This window comes from Parasteatoda tepidariorum, chromosome 4 (genome assembly GCF_043381705.1).
Source record: "Parasteatoda tepidariorum isolate YZ-2023 chromosome 4, CAS_Ptep_4.0, whole genome shotgun sequence".
Lineage (NCBI taxonomy): Eukaryota > Metazoa > Arthropoda > Arachnida > Araneae > Theridiidae > Parasteatoda > Parasteatoda tepidariorum.
This window is the reverse complement of record NC_092207.1, coordinates 53,335,573-53,356,040: the sequence shown is the minus strand read 5'-3', so window position 1 is coordinate 53,356,040 and position 20,468 is coordinate 53,335,573. Positions and strand designations below refer to the sequence as shown.

The 20,468-nt window shown below is 29.7% G+C and overlaps 1 protein-coding gene across 1 annotated transcript in view; it reads right to left on the bottom strand.

Moving 5' to 3' along the window:
* LOC107447456 (corticotropin-releasing factor-binding protein) overlaps positions 1–15,273 on the bottom strand; it is a 74,450-nt gene extending 59,177 nt beyond the window's left edge. The window contains exon 1 of the mRNA XM_016062376.3: positions 14,893–15,273. Coding sequence (XP_015917862.2) covers positions 14,893–14,955 — 63 coding nt within the window. The 5' untranslated portion in view covers positions 14,956–15,273. The remainder of the gene's footprint in view (positions 1–14,892) is intronic.
* Positions 15,274–20,468: the final 5,195 nt, after the last annotated feature.

The following is a 20,468-nucleotide window of genomic DNA, read 5'->3' as shown; positions in this document are numbered from 1 at the left end:
ATTTTTTTAATTGCCTTTACATAGTATTGTGCTTACAGCAAGAACCAGGATGGTTCAAAGAACAAAAAGCTTGCTTTCGTCATTGTCGACACAGGTTCAAACACTACCAATGGCTGGCTGATTTAAATACAACTCCAGGCACGAGTTTAAAACACTGTTGGAATTTTCATTCTGATATTACGATAAACAAACCAGCAGCAGTCTGTCCCTCCGATTAACTGTAACGTTTATGGTTAGGAACATTTTTTTAATTTTACTGTTTTGAAACCGTTTACAACTGGTAAAATTAAAAATCCGTGAATACAAAACTATACGGCAACCATTTACAACTCATATAGTTTCTAAGCCATAAAAATTCTAAACCATAAAATTTTCTTCAGTTTCAGTTTCTAAACAATGAAACTTAAACGGACATTATAGCTATGTGGGTGCTGCGCCATTGATGCGTGAATGACAGTTTAGTATTCTTATAGTCTAGGGTCACCAAATGAAGAGTGCATGACACTAGAAATATATGGAAAAAATATTGTGGTATTCGATCCTCTCTCTGTTCGGCAGGTTATGTGGTTGAGTGATTAGCCCTTTCTTCGCTTTAGCAAGTACCCAGCTGCACGGGACAAAGTGGCTTTATAAGGTGAGCCCCAGTAGACGCGGCTAGAATTCTTGTTGTTAAACTGTATTAGGTAAAAACAATTAATAAACGTTTTTTACTCATAAAGAATAATTTGAATATAATTTGTGGTTGTATGACTGTTTTGGTAGAATATGGTAAAATCACAATTAAATAAATTGATATTTAACAATTTTTATCGAGTAATTTCTAACAGTGCATCACTGCATAGTCTTTTCTTTCAATCTCTTATGAAAAATATAGAACAAAGAGAAGAAGGAAGAACAATAAGATTTTATTACGTCATAGCAGCACATTAAATTTAATTCGAGCACATGATTAAAATAGTTTCAAAATCTTTGTTTCGAAAATGTTGTCGTCAACAATGACGGAATATTATCTTGCTGAGAGGTCCTCAAAGGTTTCAAATATCTGAGATCCAGAGCATATTTTTTAGGTGACAGCATATTATGATATGAAAAATGTGTTTTAACCATTTACAACTTGCATGGTTTCAAAACCATAAAGAAAGACATTTAACTGGACAATGCAGATAGATAGCAGCCTTATGGTGCTGCCATCTATGCTTGAATGAGTGTATCATATTCTAACAGCCCAGAGTCACAACTTTTGAGAATGCACAACACTAAAAACTCTTCGTGTGTTAAAGGGAATGGAACAAATATTGTGGAGTCAACGCTGAGAGTCGAAACTCTGTTCTGTCGGTCATGAGCTTGACAGATTAGCCTTCTCAACTATAATATGTACCCGTAAGCAAGGAAGTGAGTGACTTCATTATGTGGGCCTAGTTGATGCAGTAAAATTGTGTTGTTTAACCGTATTAGGTGAAAGCTGTTAATAAACGGTTGGTCTCACAGTTAACAATTTGAATACCATTTTATTTATGGTTATTTGACTGTCTTGTTTGAATAAGATAAAATAACAATTAAATAAATTATTTAACCATATCTTCAGAGAAATTTCTAACAATGTTTAACACGTAAAATTTAGATTATTTTTTTTTTGTATAAGTAATACATTAGCAAACAAAGCTAAAAACATTCGGAAAATATTGTAATTCATATTTTTGAAAACATTGTAAGCATAGAAAATGAAAAAAAATTACTTTATTTCCTCATAAAAATTTCAAGCAAAGCTAGCATAATTGTTTTCCCTACCACTCAATTTTATCGTAAAAATAATCAAAAATGCTATAAAAAAACTTGATGAAAGCGTGTAGAAAAATGATCGAATTATGCTTCTTAGTTCTCATTAGTGAATCAAAATTCAGCATACAAAATAATTATTCCATCACTTAATCATTAGAACGTGTTTCGTTTAAACTTCCTAGTCTTTATTATGTATTCTTATAAACATTGTCATTGTTCAAAAAGAACAAAAAATAAATATTTTATTTATTTATCGTTCGACAATAGTTATTCATCTGAAAGGTTTCAACAAAACAAAATTCATTAAATGAACTTTTCTCGTCAGAAAATCTTTCGAAATGAAGTCTTTGTATTCTTTAAAAGGGCGTAAACATTTATATCGATAAAAATGGATCTTTAAAGTCATTGACCCCTTCTTAGATATTTTTTCCCTTATCCAGCTTAAAATATTTTGGAAAAATTACGTGGCATAATTATTTCTCCAAACAAATGATAATTACTTAATCATACTGCAAAATTTTATGTTCTTTTTGTTTCTCATTGTTTCGTAATTAATTATTCGGTCTTTTGTTTCCTATTAAGGTTTTTTAATACAAATTTTGTTTTATTTTTCTGCTTAAATAATGTTTTAATTATACAAACATTAAAATTACTTATTGCAATTAGTAATACAACCGTAGCACGAATTTCACTTATTAACTTCAAACTTAAATCTAAATTTTCTAATTTTGCAAAGTTTTTGTAATTGAAACTTAGTAAGCACGTACATTCTCAAAAAAAATCGATTTAACTTTCGAAAATAATATTGATATGTTGAATACGGTGCAACTTTTTTTAAACCAAAGTTGACAAATTTAAAAATGTTTGCGTTACAATTCTTTATTATTATGCAATCAAGTTTAAAAAGCATGATAGTTGGTTAAACTTACCCACACATTAAAGCTAAAGCAAGTCTAAACTATAGTAAGGTTTAAATTTGCTGTGGCCCTTAATATGGGGTTATATTAATATTGTTTAACCAATTTATCGTACTTGATTACACAATACTTGATTATTTCGCACTTGATTACACTCGTGATTACACAAAAAGAAAGTTATACAAAGTACAAAAGTAAATTTAACATTACACCCATATTATAGTTGCAGCAATTTGAATAATGATATGGTTCAAACTGTTGATTTTAAAAATTATTTAAATTAATTTACACTGATGTATTAATAAGAAGCAAACATTTTCTCGTGTTTTTGAATAAATTCATTTTGACTTACAACAAACTACAATATTACAGATAATAAAATAAACAAACGTATTACAAATAATAATAAATTATACAAACAATAATTATACACATGCGTTTAATAATTACATATTTTACAAATAAATTATACTTACTTATAAATGCTTGTAATTTGAATTTAATACAAATATTGGTTTTATTTTATTTAAAGGAAAGCTAGGCATTCACAATAATATAATGGTACAATGGAAAAAAATTCTGAAGCATGTTTAAGGGGGAACAATACAGTAACATTTTCGAAAAATAAAAATAAGTTAAACATTTATTGCATTTTTCAATAGTTTATCGTTTTAAGATTGTTGAATCAAAATATTTAAATCAAGTAAAACTTTCAAAAAATAAAAAGAAATAATCAAGCATTTATAGCATTTTTCAATACTTTATCGTTTTAAGATTGTTGAACCAAAATGTTTAAATCAAGTAAAACTTTCGAAAAATAAAAAAAAATCAAATATACGAGTATATTGCATTTTTCAATAGTTTATCGTTTTAAGATTGTTGTACCAAAAAACTTAGTTCTAGTAAAAATTTTTGAAAAATCAAAAACATCAAACATTTATTGCATTTTTCAATACTTTATCGTCCTAATAAGATTGTTGTACCAAAATATTTAATTCATTTTTGTTAAAAATATTAAAATTGCAGCATAATACTCGATGCGCAACACAGGATGCATTGTGACATATGTGAACAAGTCAACTTGTGCATTTAATTGGTTAATGAATTTACTCAATCCAATCGAAACATTTTAGTGAAATACTATCATTTTAACTATTTCATTGAAATAATTTGTTCAAATTATGCAATGAAAATAATTAATGTAAATAATACTTTCAATATAAATAGTTGAAATTGCAACTTATTTACCTGTAATATTTTTTTAATAAAAGTGGCAATAGGTTATTGACGGTCATGGAACAATTAAAAAGGAATGTAGGCCCAGCAGTCAAAGAGTATGCCCAAATGACTGCGAAATTTCGGCAACTACTCTAAAAACATATAAGACGTCACATAAGGGTAAGTCGACAAGAAAAGGGGCTAGACTAGCACTTAAGACAGCTGAAAATAATGAAGAAGTATCTTATGGACCTGATATTGAAGCACTATAATCAGTTGAAAAATGAGTTGAAATCAGTTGAATATTTATACAGATTATTCATCACAAAATTTTGAATTTACTCGAAACTATGTTTCTCTTACTTGCTGTAACTCTAACCAGTACACTTTTCAATCATTTTACATCAAATTTTGGCGCAATGTAAACATTAAATACAGCTTTCGTTGCGTGTAGGGATTTTTTAATTAGGTTGATCAGTATTGAGTAATCCAGAATAAAAAACTTGTTTTCTGTCATTTTATATGAATTATTATTAAACTAGGCATCTCCACCCCTTTTGCTATCTTCCGACACTGTTTTTGCCTTTCGCGTCGCTTCGCAATCGATCTCGCTATGTTCGGCTTTTGGATACTTATATATTTTAATCTAGCTTTACATGACCAGTGCACAGTGGGGCAGCATTCAAGGTTTCGAGGCCAAAATTAGTATTTCGATAAAATTTGTTTCAAAATTTGGGGTTTTTTATTTAGGGGTTTTTATGTGCAGGCAAATTGAATTCATAGTTGAAATTTTGAAGTACACTAAAAATACCCAAAAAAAACAAAATGGCGGCTGAAATATGGCGAGCAAAAANCAATAAAATGTTTTTTATATAATGTAATATGTTTAAGTAATTAAATATAGCAATGAAAATATAATAATTTTCGTAATTTTATAATAAAAATTAAAAGCAAATTATATTTCCGAAGTAATATTACAAAATAAAGCGAAAAAAATTAAGAAAAAAGAACATAATTTTTGTTTTTCGGTATATTTAGTCCACCTTTGCAATACGGGCAAAATGGGGCAGGTTTCGAAAGAAGAAACATCGAAGAAGACAACAAAAAAGAGTTTAGCTAATTACCTCGTGGAACTTTTTGGAACTAAGCTTCGAAAATCATTCAAACATTGTTAAATGTCAAATGATAAGATATAAACTATAAGTTTGTCAAGATTATTAACTAATTCAAGAAATTGAAAAATTGCACTATAATTTCAGACTAATTACTCCTATAAAAATGTAACAGTAAGGTGAAATTCCTATATAAATTTCTGACATAAAAATTTAAAAGTTGCATTTAAAAAAAAAATTTTAACATATTTTTCATTACATTGTACTCTCGTCGGTCCAAAATGTAAATTATAATGTTTGGAATGATTATGAATACTTGATTTGGGCTATATTAAATCTGCCTACACATATTATAGTTGAAAATTTAATTTTTGACCTTTGGCTAAAGACCTGGCCCACAGTGGAGTGGTTCTCCTTTTAAAATCAAGTTATATGCAACCCGTACATCCTTTAAAGTTTTAATTTATAAACTTATGATTCAACTTACATACATATTCAACTTATATCAAATTATATACATATTCAACTTATATCAACTTATATACATATTCAACTTATATCTACTTATATACATAATTTGATTTATAAAAACTTGAAAATTGCGTTTGTAGCAATTAACTTATATAATCTCTCCATATAATCAATTATACATATTAGAATGGGAAGACAAAGCAGTATTAAGTTCTCTAGACGAACATAAATTCTTAAAAAGTAAAAAACCAAAGAAACCACAAAATGAAAAAAGGCATATCTAGCCGATCTTCGTTGATATAGTTCGCTAGTTAGTTAATTATGATGCATAATTAAAAAAACTGCTACTCAGTCTGTTAGTCCATAAAAAATCAACGTTTTAAACTTTACCAAAACTCAAAGCTTTGTTGCGCACGTGAGAAAAATAGTTTATTCAGAGTTTTGTAAACATTCACGTTAAAGCGCTCGTGCTTATGATTTGCTTAATATTTCAGTTTTCAGTTCTTGGTTGCCAACGAGAAAAAAGAAATTGCATCGGTTTTTTAACAACCTACGTGCATGCGCATAGTATTTTATATAAAAAGGTAATTTTATCGCACCACCAACTTTTAAAAAAGTTAAAACGGAAAACCACTTAAATGCATCACTTTGATGTCCCATGCAAAAACCAAAAATATATCTCTAACCTTTTTTGAATTCTTTATGACATTTATTTATTTATTTGAACAAAACGTCTGCAATCTATGTCATTATCAATATGAGCAAGACTTCTGTAATTTAGTTGCTGCCAGAATAAAGGAAATGCTGTCTCATCATTTGTCCATGGGGATATAGTCATTTCATGGGTACCACCTAAACTGGAACAAGTTGATGATAAACGGAATCTTGCGCCATTTTGGGGGAAGAGGTTACTATAATGGAGGAAATATAATCATAACATTTGGAGATTAACCTAGGAGAGTCTATTATAGATAGATGGTTGGTCTTATGTTGAAGATTAATAAAAGTAATTCGATAAGGACATCATAGTACGAATATTAGTTGGGAGTATCAGGACTCATAGGCTATAAATAAATAGTTTATTCAACAAAACTTTTATTTGATAAGCCTTTGTTCAACGTATATTACCTACAAGATTTTTTTTACCGCGGATTGAATAGAGTAATCAAGGTTACTCTATTCAATCCACAAGTAGTTTCCATAAACAAATGCCACAAACAGTTCTATTCAAGCAGTTTTTATCAGTTAAAAACATAGCTCTTTTGGATACAGTCGTTTACTATTATTTTTATTAATTTAATTAATGAATTATTCCGAACGTTTTCCCTTGCAAACAGCTACTGTCCAAAATATTTTTAAGTGTTTGCGAAATACAACGTATTTTAATTTTTGTATTCATTTGAAAAATAATATAAATTCCGTTGTATTCCACAACTATTTTCTTTAGTTACGCTATGGTTGTATGAACGAAGGCTTAACTTAACCAATAACTTAACTGTTGCACATTAGACTGTCTCTTTATAAGTAAATGGACAGTCCGAAAAGTAATGTTGCTTATGGTGGGCTTGGTAACGCCCTCTCCATAAGCAATGATTAAAGTTGTCCACTGACCTTTGACATAAGTTCTGGATATATGTGGAGAAAGCCAATTTATAGAATGAGATATTTGTTCGAAAATATAAAATTCTGATTTATCGCTTTTAAAAATTATTAGTGTCTTCCAATTTGGCCTTAAAAACTCACAAGAAAATCTAAAACCTAAGCGATTAATATTTGCGGAAGTTAAGCATGTTCTTAATATTCACTTATGCATCTTAATTTTTCAATTATAATTATAAAATGAGTAAAAAACAATTATAAAATTTGAAAAAAAATTTATTTTTTTTATTCAGAAATAGTTATTCTAATGCATTGAATAATTTCAAAGGCACAATATCGTTCTGTGCAACATCGAAATCATATTCGCCATTCCTCGACTTAATATCTAATCTTCATATGGCCTAGAGCATCGTATGAACAAAGTTAAGTGACAGATCTTTTTTTTATAAGAAAACATCCCAAACATTCGATAAAAACAACCCTCTTCCTGGCATTAAAAAATCATAACATTCCTATATAAAATCTCTCTTACTCTTTTGTTACCAAGGCAACTAGAACACGATAGCTAATGTCGAAATGTAATATGTTATGTAACGTAAGAGAGAGAGTGTTGTGACGTTACAGGAGATTGAATTTAAGTAAAGAATAAGCCTATATATATATACGATTACAATCAATTTCTGTCTTATACAAACATAGTATGCAAGACGATGTAAGAAAATATATTCAATTAGTGATTACTCAAAATTTCGATCAGTGATAAAAATGATAATGCTTTTTTTTGTACCATTTAGGAAGCAATTGTAGCAAGTACTGACAATAGGGATAAGACTTCAAATAAAATTTGATCATTCTAGCTTGTCAGAAAATGGTTGAAATGTAATTGATAATAAATTACAATGAGCCATCAAGAGCATGCAGATCGAGTTCAGCTTTAAACACAATAATTGATCGAAAAGTGATTAAAATTTGTGTTAACATTACATAACATAAGAACTGATAATATCATTTTGTTTTCTAACCGTCATTGGACAGCTGACCCAATTCTTTGGATTTATGACACAACGAATGAACTCCATAGCCTTTTAATTTTGAACCCAATCCAGAAGGCAAGGGAACTCCTGAATCAAGTATTGGAAGACATGCGCCTTCGTGGAAGACTTTTTGATGGAACTAACCCACATTTAAGTTGCATGAANCAAGAACAATCGCAACCCTTGCCTTGATGGCCTACTACTACAACAACAACATTGTTGCATCCTCATTGAAAGATGCGAGAACCCCCTAGCGAATACGAATAAGACTCAATAACTTTTAAGAACAGTTTGAATGTGAACGGTCGCTTGATGCAAGCGCCTGGCGCTTTTCTCTTTTTTGTAACTCATCTACTTTAGTTGTTCATCTTTTATCGTTATGTTTATTAAATTACTCTAAAATGTTAATTAGCTTGGTCTTCATTCGTACTTAGATGTTTATTATTAAATATATTGTTTCTGCCAACCCGGAAATAGAATCTCAGGTTGACGTTTCAGCTTCGAATATTATTAAGAACAGCAAGGTAAGTGAAACCTTGTTATTTTATTTGATTGTTTGAAGTAGTAACGCCATCAGTATAGAACAAATACCTTTTTTGTACCATTTAGGAAGCAATTGTAGCAAGTACTGACAATCGGGATAAGACTTCAAATGAAATTTGATCATTCTAGCTTGTCAGAAAATGGTTGAAATGCAATTGATAATAAATTACAATGAGCCATCAAGAGCATGCAGATCGAATTCAGCTTTAAACACAATAATTGATCGAAAAATGATCAAAATTTGTGTTAACATTAAAATCTTGTCAGCGAAAATAGAGCAGATAAATTTTGTTTGGAACAAACAAGAAGAACTGACAGTAGCATTTTATTTTCTAACCGTCATTGGACAGCCAACCCAATTCTTTGGATTTGGACACTATAAATATTTAACTCCGTGGCCTTTTAATTTCGAATCCAATCCAGAAGACAAGGAAACTCCTGAATCAAGTGTAAGAAATGCGCCTTCGTGGAGGAATTTTTGATGGAACTAAACTCTATTTGCGTTACATGGAGAGGAAAACTACGAAAACCACCTATGGGTAGCCTGACAGCAAGGGGACTCTACACCCATGATCCATCTACCACTGAAGATATTTTACGTCATCACTATGGTCGGTACAAGCCGGGTCGGTACAAGAGAAATTCGTACCGATCAGCCATCGCTAGGATTCGAACCCGGTTCACCTCATTTGAACGTGAACGCACTATTCCTTGAACCACCACGACTCTGATAATAATCTGTAAGTCAGTGCAAGTCTACAGTTAAAAGTCGAGCAACGGTTGTAATTTCGATTGACAATAAATTTCTCGGGGTGATGATGAGACGATAAATTCTTTTTGCAGTGATAAGGAAATAATTAAAATTATATCGTCATCAGGCACAGCACTCTGGCTGTAATTTAAAGACTATATTTATCCAAAAAAATGACCCAAATTTTGGTTGATGATATTTGGCTGACTATTTGGCGATAAAATGACGGTAGTTGCGCTTAAGATGCTTAAGAAAGAAGGGAAACGTGCATTTTGATCAGATACAAAACACAGTTTGAAATCGGATCTCTCACGCTAATGAGATATTTAAATTATTTACTATTTGACTATTTTTAGTGAATATTTAAATTTTTATTGATTAATTTTGATTATAAATTTTAATTAATTATGGAAACTTGCTTGGTTTCAAACGTAGAAGTAAAGTATTCAATTTGAACGCTTGAGTAATCAGGGCGGAGTCAGAATTTCGTTTACTGCAAAATTTTAATTGGTGATATAATATGTCAATTAATTATCTTTCTAACGGTCTAAAGCGATTGGAACTTATATTTATACCAGAAATAGAACTCTATGTGAACATTTTGGATATTTTTTTCGTTATTATAAGAATAACTCCAATTTAATTGGCGATTATATAACAGTAAATGCTGCTTGTAGAGATCAGAAAACAATTGTAACTTGTGATTTTATCAAAAAACAGTGCTGCTGTTAAAATATAGTTCTCTAGTTCGTTAGTTCTTTAAATAGTCGAAATTTTGATTGGCGTTAAATTCACTTTAGTGCTATAAATTCTTTTTGTTACGGTCGGGAATGGAGCAAAAATTCTATTGTCTTCTAGGACATAGCATTGTACTCTAGGTAGTTCTCAAATGATAATTATATCGATTGACGATAAATTCAGCTTAAAATGTTCAGAGAAACTCAAATAGAGATTTCAGCTCTCCAGATAACCGGAAAGTGGTAAGTTTTAATTCCATTGTTACTAACATAAGAAAATTTAATAGTAACGTGGTAGATCACTACAGCAAAAACTATAGATTTATAATAACCATTCATGTAGTTTAAGTTAATGTGCCAGAAATTTAAATGATATAGTTAAGTAATGAATCAGTTTATTGACCTTAAACAAGATTTTTCTTTGATCAATAAAAGTCTTACTTTTGCATATTTTTTTACAAGTTGCCATTTCCAACACTAAAGAATTCCGGATCAATTGACGGTGAAAAGTACCAAAATTCGGAGTGCCAGTACTTTTTATCATAAAAATTTTCGGAATTAAAAATTTTATGTACAGTAATTTTTAGAGTGATATTTACAGTGAAATCACTGCATCACCGCAACTAAATAAATATTACTGTGAAAATTGTGGTATAAAATTTTGCGGTAAAAATAGATTTTACAAGAAAATGGATTTTACTGTTGCTACACTCAACATGCCAGAACTTTTGACGGCAATTTAACAGTGTACAGTGCGCAAAATTAAAAACCGCTCACCCTTAATAACTTTTCATCTAATGATTGAATCTTCACGTTCTAGGACTCAACCTTAATGGTTCGAACGGGTGACCTCAAATATGCTAATTAATTAATGCAAACGGTATTTTAAGTTACTATATCAGACTCAAAACATACTCTCTCTGAATAAACATACCTTTTTTTTCGAATTATTCGAATTTCTGATTTCGACTTATTCAGATTTCTGACTCCCAAAATATAGGGAATAGCTGCAATCTGAAAACTAAGCTCCCAATAGTTTGACAAGAGGGCTGATTAAAGCTTGGACCCCTTAAAGCAAATTTTACTTTATGCGTATTTCTTCATATCTTAATAATTTTTTAAGCAAATTTAAAAATTTCCTGAATTCTAATGCGGAATTTGATTGTTCTTGAGAAATTGAATTTCAAAAAAGTCGGATTTTAAAAATTCAACTTCTCAGCAATTATTTTACCGATTTTACCGGTTATTTTACCGATTAATTTTGTATTTTTTCGTGCAAAATTATATTCTTTAAGACTATGTAAAAAACTGTATGCCTTACAATTCAAAAAATTTCAATACTAAATAACTAATATTAAAAAAAAATAATAAGAATCATAAATATTCATTGAAAGTTATTTTTTGCATTAAATTATCTTTGGATAAATACATTTTATAATTGTATGCAAAAAATTTTCAATTCAGTTGAAAAGTTCTCGAAATTTGGTGAAATACCCAAAGAGTAAAATTGACATTAAGTGGTTTAAACTTTGGACATTTCTCCTAACCAAACTGTTGGGACCATATTTTTCAGATTGCGGCTACCCCCTATGTTTGGGGGCTCAAAAATCTGAATCCGTCGCAAAATATGTTTATTCAGAGAAAGAACGTTTTTGTGTCTGATTTCGTAACTTAAAATATCTTCTGCACTAATTAAGTAGCACATTTGAGGTCATCCATTCAAACCATTAAGATTGAGATCAAAACATGAAGATCCGATCATTAGATTAAAGTTATTCCGGGTGGTCCTCCATTTTTTTTNTTTTTTTTTTTTTTTTTTTTTTTTTTTTTTTTTTTTTTTTTTTTTTTGCACTCTCTACATTTACTCGATTGAATCTGAACTAGGATTTTAACCACACCGAGATTATCACTTCAAGATCACACGCACACACACACATTTATTCGTTGATTAGAATAATAGTTTACTGCCTGAATAGGACCATCAGAAGAATCACTTTTCGTTCCAGCTGATTTCGAAAACTACACTTCAAAAATTTCCGGATCAAATTACGGTAAAAAGTACCGGCCCTTAGGGTAAATACCTTTTTACCATTAAATCTTACGGAACAAACTATCTGATGTAGCGTAATTTTTGCAGTAATATTTGCTATAAAATCCCTGCTTCAGTGTAATTAAATAAATATTAATGTAAAAATTACGATACAAATTTACAGTCGAAATGGATTTTACGGTGAAATAGATTTTATAGATGCTGCACTGATGGTACCAGTACTTTCACTGTAATTTGATTTGGAATTTTTTCTAATGTAGGAATCTCGATATACTTAGAGCCGTTTTTGAATACATTATTAAAGTATCTCACCCCATATCCATGGGTGTTTCAAAATGCAATAGCTTTAATTAGATATCGTAATAATTGCATTTTATGTAACGATGTTTAAAAGTTTTATAAGGAAGGTAGTCGAAATGACACCCCCAAATCAATCGGAATATTATTTTATACACAGCTAGTGTTTTTCTTATGAAATAAGGCATGTCAAATATTTTGCCCATTTCTTATTTTGTCGATTCGTCTTTCGAAAATTGTGAAAATTGTAATTTTAGGCAAACAAAAAATTTAAAATATTGCAGAATTTCGCCTAATGAGCAATTATTAGTTGAAAATATCCTATTTAAGGTAGTACCTTAAAAATTCAGTTTTAAACGGTTACTCTCTGAAATAAGTTGTTATGAAATATACTTGTAAAAAGCAACATTATGCAGGTACCTTGGAATTTATTTCTCAAAACAATCGAATTTTTATTCTAATTTCATGATGTAATTGCTTAAATTTAGTCCTTTAAAATGCAAATAATAACGTTTACGATTAAAGAGAAAAATTTTGTTTCTATTTAACCTCTGCGACTTCAGAATTAATTAATTGTTTCCCCGTTTTTAAGTTAAAAATTGTAGTTTTAGGTAATATATTGTGTTTGTATGACTATTTTCCTAATTTCTATCAAGAGAAACTTAATTTGGCTTACTGAACGCCCCTTTTAAGCAAAAGTTGTAAAAAGGGGGGATATTTCATTCACCTTTATTAAAAATGGCTGCTACATTTTTGAATATTTTTCTTGATGAGATAAATATGCAAAGTAAGTTGTTATAAAATACATATCTATATTCAAATTTTTGGCGGAATTTAAGTTTTTAGCGGTCAATGAGGAGTAACATGTATCACATGTGGACCTTTAAGCCCCACTCTCTGTTTCCAGAAAACCATATTTTACAACCACGTCTCGTCGAAGTCTAAAAACCAATTCATGCAATTTTAAATTTGTTTTTATGATATCAGAGATACCAGCAGTTTGTTTTTGCGTTATCATACCAACAACATTCTCCACATTGATGCATAAAATTTTTCTAACGCTGTTTTTAAAAATTATTTTTAAAGGAAGCTTAATTTTTTTCTTTAAAAAACATCGAATTTTCGAAGATGCTGAGAGGAAATCTAAAGAGACATGATTGCTTTTCTGCAATACTTTTATGTTTTTTTTCCCCACATGTTCATGATGAACAAGGAGAAGTAGCAGAAACATTTGATTATTTTTTTCATGCGCTGAGAAAAGTTATGGTCGAAACTACCAGAATATGGATCATGTTGCTGGCTCTATGGGAGCAACAAAAAGCTCGATATTTTTTACCGAAGCCCTTTGGTAATGATTTTGATAAAATTATCAATAAAATGTAGTTTAATAGAATGTAATAAAATTTGGTAAATGTGGTAAATATTAATAATTTTATCAGGATATATTAGAGTATGGCATAAAAACCATTTATTTGGTTAAATCTACTTTCCAGTTTTGAATTTTTTACTAAATGTGTGGTTTTAAAAAATTTACTTTTGAAAATCAGTACTATATGAAAGGAAAAATTGTCAAATAAATTGCTTAAACACAGTATATTTTGGTTTTATTATCCATAATTATGGGGTTTTTTACCAGAAATAATAAGAACTATAATTTTAGAAACCTTTACTAAGAGAGCAGAAAAATTGCCAAATGAATGGTTTAACTACCGTGTGTTTTGGTTTTATTAACCAGAATTATGGTTTTCTTTTACCAGAAATGTCTTTGCCATACGTACGGTAAGTTTACCATTATTAGTTTCCCCGTGTAAAATCTAGACAATTAATAGTTTTAAATCTTTAAACCCGATTTTCTCGAGAATGAAAATAACTAGCTGTTTCTTATTAACACTATTTTGGGAAAAAATCGTTTATTTTAGAATAAAACACAAGTTAAATGTTCTTGTTTCTGTTTTTAAGTTATCCGAAGAGTTATTTTGTGGCAATCTAGCAAAGGGATTAAACTCTTTTACATAAACTTATTTTTCAGGAATGCTCATAACAATTTGTTCTGTTTATTTGAAAGTAAAGATTTAAATGACAGAAATAAAAAAAAATAAGAAATAGCAAGACAAATAAACTTTAATTGATATTAATTTTATCTTCAACCATTCAATTAACCTAATTTGAACATGTTTAAAGAATTAATAATTTGCATGAAATTAACCGTTTATTATCAATTTTAATTTACTTCTAACAAATTTATCATGATTTTTAAAGTAAAACAGAAGCAGAAACACCCAATCAAATTCTAACATCATTTTAGAAAAAAAAGAATTAACAAAAAAATATTTTAAACTAGTTTATATCAATATATATAAGTATATTTAACAACAAATTTTTACCTGTGAAATGGGCGTTGCAAGCACTGTGACCATCAGGCACAAAACCACAGTAATAAACAGCATTTTTATTGTTCGAGCACTTTTTCTCAGAGAAAAACAAACAGGAAAAAAATTCTGAACTATAAATTCAGCCGGTTCCGAAAAATTAAAATCTGTAGCAACAAATTTTTCCTAAGTAGCAATAGTCAATAATAAATGAGCAATATTCTTTTTTCAAAAAATAGTGGAAAACTCTTGTTCCAAAAGAAGAAAAAACTTTCTTTTCGGGAGTTTTCCGGTTTCCGTGAAGAGGGTGGAGCAGCAGCGAAGGCTGTCGTTTGAGGGAGAGGCAAGAGAAGAAAGTGAGAACGACCCGAAAAGCTTTTATAGAGCACTTCTAAAGAGCGGCGCGGCGCAACCTGTGGAATCATCGAATGACGTTCGAAGTTGTCCGACCACCCCCACATAAAAAGAAAAATATAGAAAAGGGGTGAGGGTTCTAAAAATAGAAAATTTCTAATACGGGATTTGACACATATTATTGGTTTTCCGAAAAGGAGTTGTCTCTAAATTACAGCGAAATTTGAATAGAATTGTTCTTTGTTTTGAGAAAAGTGTAGCAAAAATTTAATGCGAAAATCAGAACCATTTTGAACTAAATAAAGAATGTGTAGTGTTTTACGCATCTACGTTTCTCTATATAATAATTTTTTTTTCCAATGCCCACCTGTGTGTTAACATTTTTCGTCAATTCAGGCATCCTATATAATATATTTGTTAAGAAGAAAGCGGACAGGAAAATAGCTACAAAAATGGCCTTTTATTCTCTCTTCTTCTTTCGGAAAGTCCTAATAAAACAAAAATCTTATTAGTCAAGAGCGACATTTTGCTGTTTTGCGTTATTATGTCGGATGTTCAAAAAGTAGCGATCCATTTACTACTAAGTACTAACGCTAACGTACACTAGGCACTAATGTACTAGTTCCTTTAAACTGGTTCCTTTAACTAGTAAAAACGAAAGGAACTAGTAAAACGTACTAGTTCCTTTTTTTAAGGTTTCTTTATCTAGAAAAATGATCTCCAAACTTTTTAGCCCAAAATCCAAACTGGTACTCTCCTCTGCGTGTTAGGTGCTTAAACCTAAACAGGAGAGGCATTATCAACTTAGTTATTAGTTAGAAAAAGGAGGTTCCTCTTTCTCTCTCTCTCTTTTAAACTTAAGAAATTCAAGAAAAACGGCACATTTTTTAATGTTCTGAGACTATTTTAAGCAGTTTCAAAAGCACTCCTCGGAAAAGCATTTTGTTTCATTCGTATTTGCTAGCTCATCATATCATATGCACCATATCCTTATAATATCATAAACACTGTTGTTTGGAAGTGCGCCTGGGAAGCTTCAATTCTATAGTCAGGAGATTAATCATTGTTGTTCAAAAATTTGCGGGTAAAACATGGGTGAACTTGCACGTCCCGTACGAGAACATAAAAGATACGTCAACAATATCCTGATATATGTTTCCTGTTATTCAGAAAAATTAGAAGCACGTACTCAATAAATAACTCTTTTACAAACAAAGCTAGAAAAAACGAACAGCAATATTCATGAGATTTTATGAATAAAAGTGTAATGTTGGTTTCCGAGGTAAACTAAAAACAAACACGTGTTTCTGAGATGAACAAAATGGAAACATTTATTTGATTCAAGGCTGGTAAAAAAGGCAAAAATGTGCTTTATATCATTTTTAAATGCAGCTATCTCTTGTTGCTGGATCAAATTCCTGTTGGAAAGTGAATTTTTGAAAACTTTTCTCAAGACATAGTAAATGACCAAATCACATGTACCAAAATGAATTTGTAATTATTAGAATATTTGAGTTTGTAAACATTGTTTATGTTATTTTATTGTCAGGCTGCAGTGTTAGTCATAAGATCTCAGGCTACAGGGATCTCACATCTATGCTAATTGAGCCAAGTTGCACCAAATTAAAAAGACTGACACGAACTAATAAAAATGTATTATTTTGGTCATTTTTTGGGCCAAAACACAAATTCAACTTCCTTTGAGAAATTTCGAAAAATATTTGTTTTTCATGACATCATTTCATCTTTCTTTTCACGTCGTGTCACGATGTCAAGTTTCCCATGTCCACAATCTACTTCCTTTTTACAATTTTTGGGTTGCATGTTATTTTTTCCCTTCTTCTAGAATATAGAGAACATTGATTCGCTGACATTGCGAATGAAAAATTTGTACTCTGGCAAAATTTTCGGGAGTTCAATTTTTCTAAAATTTTTATTTCGAACGTTTCGCAGAATCCCGTTAACGAGATGCTCCCATTTTTTCTACACTTATAAATAATGGGGCGATAAAGCTAAATTGTAATCGATGAAAGATAGTGTGCGCCATCAAGGAGTGACTATTTTGCTTGAATTAAAATTTACTTAGCAAAGAAATTATTAAATCCATTCGGTACATTTCCCCCCTTTTTTTATTCGTGGAAATTTTGATTCATGTATTTGAGTAATCACTTAACCCTATCGATTCCATGTGAAGATTCAATAATTTTATGGCAATTGTTATCATTGATTTTCCTATTGCTTTAAAAACTTCAATATTATTACGACATGCAAACTTCCAATTGAGTAATTACATTTCAACGCCTCTATTTGAGCCGATACAGTCATATTAAAACTCAGTGTTTCGATCGTTTCATCGGCAGTTGCATTTTCCAAGGTTTTTTAAAATCACTTTATTGTTCTTACAATATTTTTACGACACATGGAATTTTAGTCACGCATTTGATTAGCCACTTTTTAACTTGAGATAATGATACAACAATTTTATCAATCGAATTTTAAGCAGTTATTGGAGTTTAAAATTCGAATTTTTCATGGTACGTAATATCGAATCGCACACTTGGGTAATCAGTTTTTGACGCACTCGACTTGATATTCCGTTCCTTTTTTTCTGCTGTTATTACTGATGATTTTCACATGATTTTTTTTTTAATTCCGATATATTTTAATGACAATATTACGATAGTGGATAATTCGAATCGGGCCTTTGAATATTCACTAATTGGTACAATGATTCTATTGTTTTATGTATCGATTTTTCTGCAGTTATTGCAATTGATTTTTACATGTTTTCTCTTAAACCCCGTTATTTTTAAAAATATATCATATGAATACATTATTAGTGAATATAGAAACATGCATTTGAGTAACGCCTTTTTGCCTCTTCTGATTCACATAATTTCGTCGTAAAATCGTGTGGCTTTTCCATCAATCTTTCTTTTTCTTTGCAATAAATTTCATATAAAATCCTGTTCTTCCCCTAAAGCGATAATGACTCGTAAAATATGAAAAAAGGAAAAATAAGGGGTGTTTTGAGAAAAAAATGAGGGAACATCACCCATGATAATAATAATAATAATAGAATTCCTTTATGTTTTGATAAGAAAAAAATATTGGATATAATTTTTTCCTTTCTCCCTTTAAATCTCATAAATTTTATTTTTATGCAAAAAAATGACAAGTTGTTATTTAATATTTTTCATTTAATTGTACAGATATAGTCTGTGTACAAAAAATACACATGCACGTGTGTACAAATACTACATATTGGGAAAAATTGTTTTGTTTGAAAAGGAAACTGTCTGACCATAAAGTTTCAAAAAAAATTAAGATAGTTTCTTCTTTCAGCAATCACATGCTCATATGTGCTTTCAGTTATTTTTAATGATGCCAGCTTTATTAAATTTATTTGAATTAAAAAACACAAATTTGTTGGATAAAACTTTCACACCAGTTTTTCTTGAATAAATATTGCTTCAATTTTATTTGTAAAACTTGCATATACATTTCTTATTAATGTCATTTGATATATTAAACGATTAGTTCCTTATTTTCCATTAAAATTTATAATAAATTGCAATTTTAACCTTAGAAAAATGTCGATATTTTTCTGGGTTATTTCTTAAAATTAAAAACAAAATAATTATTATTGGGCTTTTGTCTGTCTTATCTTGTTGAAAAAAAGTTGAATCTCAAAAGAGATATTTTATTTATCATGATATTTATGTCTACCTGCTAAAAAAGTGGGTTTTTAAACTTTCTTTTAACCTGATACAAAACTGAGTTTTTTCAGATATAAAAAAATATTTTTATCAGAAAAAATTGCTTTTCTTTCTGATATGAAACCTTCATTTTTCCTCGTATGGAAGTTAATAAAAATTTTTGAAAGTGACGATGACTCCTACTCAGATTATACTAGCAAATCATTGAAAATATGACTGAAAAATGATTTTTTTTCTTTGAAAATATAGCAATGTTTTCTCTTCTAATATGCCAATGCTACAGTTAAGTTATTCTTTTTTTTTCTTTTTAGATATTCTTTCTCTCCCTAAAATTTCATTCATCTCTCTTCTAACATGCCAATATTACCACTAAGTTGTTATCTTTTTCTTATAAGTTGTCCCTTTTTTATCAGAAAATTACAGTACTCTCTCTTCGAACATGCCAATACTGCAACTAATTTTTTCTTTTAAGTTGTTCTTTTTTTACCCTAAAATTCCTGCAACGTCTTTTCATCTAACAAGCTAATACTGCCATTAAGTTCTTTTATCTCTTAAGTTGTTCTTTTTTACCCTAAAATTAGGGCAATGCTCTTTCTTCTAATCGCCAATATTGCCACTCAGTTTTTATTTTTTTAGTTTAAGTTGCTCTTTTTTTTCTTCAAAAATTGCAGTGTTTTCTATTCTAACAGGCCAATACTGCAACTAAGTTTTTCTTTTTCTTTTAAGTTGTTTTTTTACCCTAAAATTAGAGCAATATTTTTTCTTTTAACAAGCCAATACTGCCACTGAGTTGTTCTTTTTTTCTCCTAAAATTACGGATTTTCTCTTCTAACATACCAATACCACAACTAGAATTGTTTTCTCTCTCTCTCTCCTTTTTTTATTTACTTATTTTTTTTTTTTTGCAAGGTGATTTCAATATGGTACTTTTCAGTATCAGAACATTTTAAATTTTGGGAATTAAATTTCACTTCCGATAAATAAAAAGAAATTTCCCAGTTCTCTACAGCTTCTTCTAGTCTTCGGCTATTTTCATTATAGAAATCTAAACCATTTCTCTACAGCACTCACTCCCTTCAACTTTCATAAGAAATGTCTCCCTTAAATGTTTTCAGTTTCAACGAATTCTTTTGTTGTTCACATAGAACATTCCATTCCTAATTTTAGAATGCTTTTAAAATATTTGGAGAAGCTACATAAGAAACTTACAAACGCCGTAACTAAAAGCCATTTCATTTGATATCTTAATTTTTCCACATAAGATCTTAAGAGTTATTTTTACCTTTAAAATATATTTTTAAGGCCTTTTCATTATCTTTCCTTTTATTCAGAAGTTTTAGTAATGAGAAATTTCACAAACATTAATTGAAAAAGATAAAGCATTTTTACTATTAAATAGTGGATTAATGTGAAAATCGTAAAAAAATGTTTTTACAGTTTTTTATAAAATTTTAATAATTAATGCGCGAGCTTCTTAAAAGTATTAGACATTTTCTCTATATTTGTGATTTACAGGTC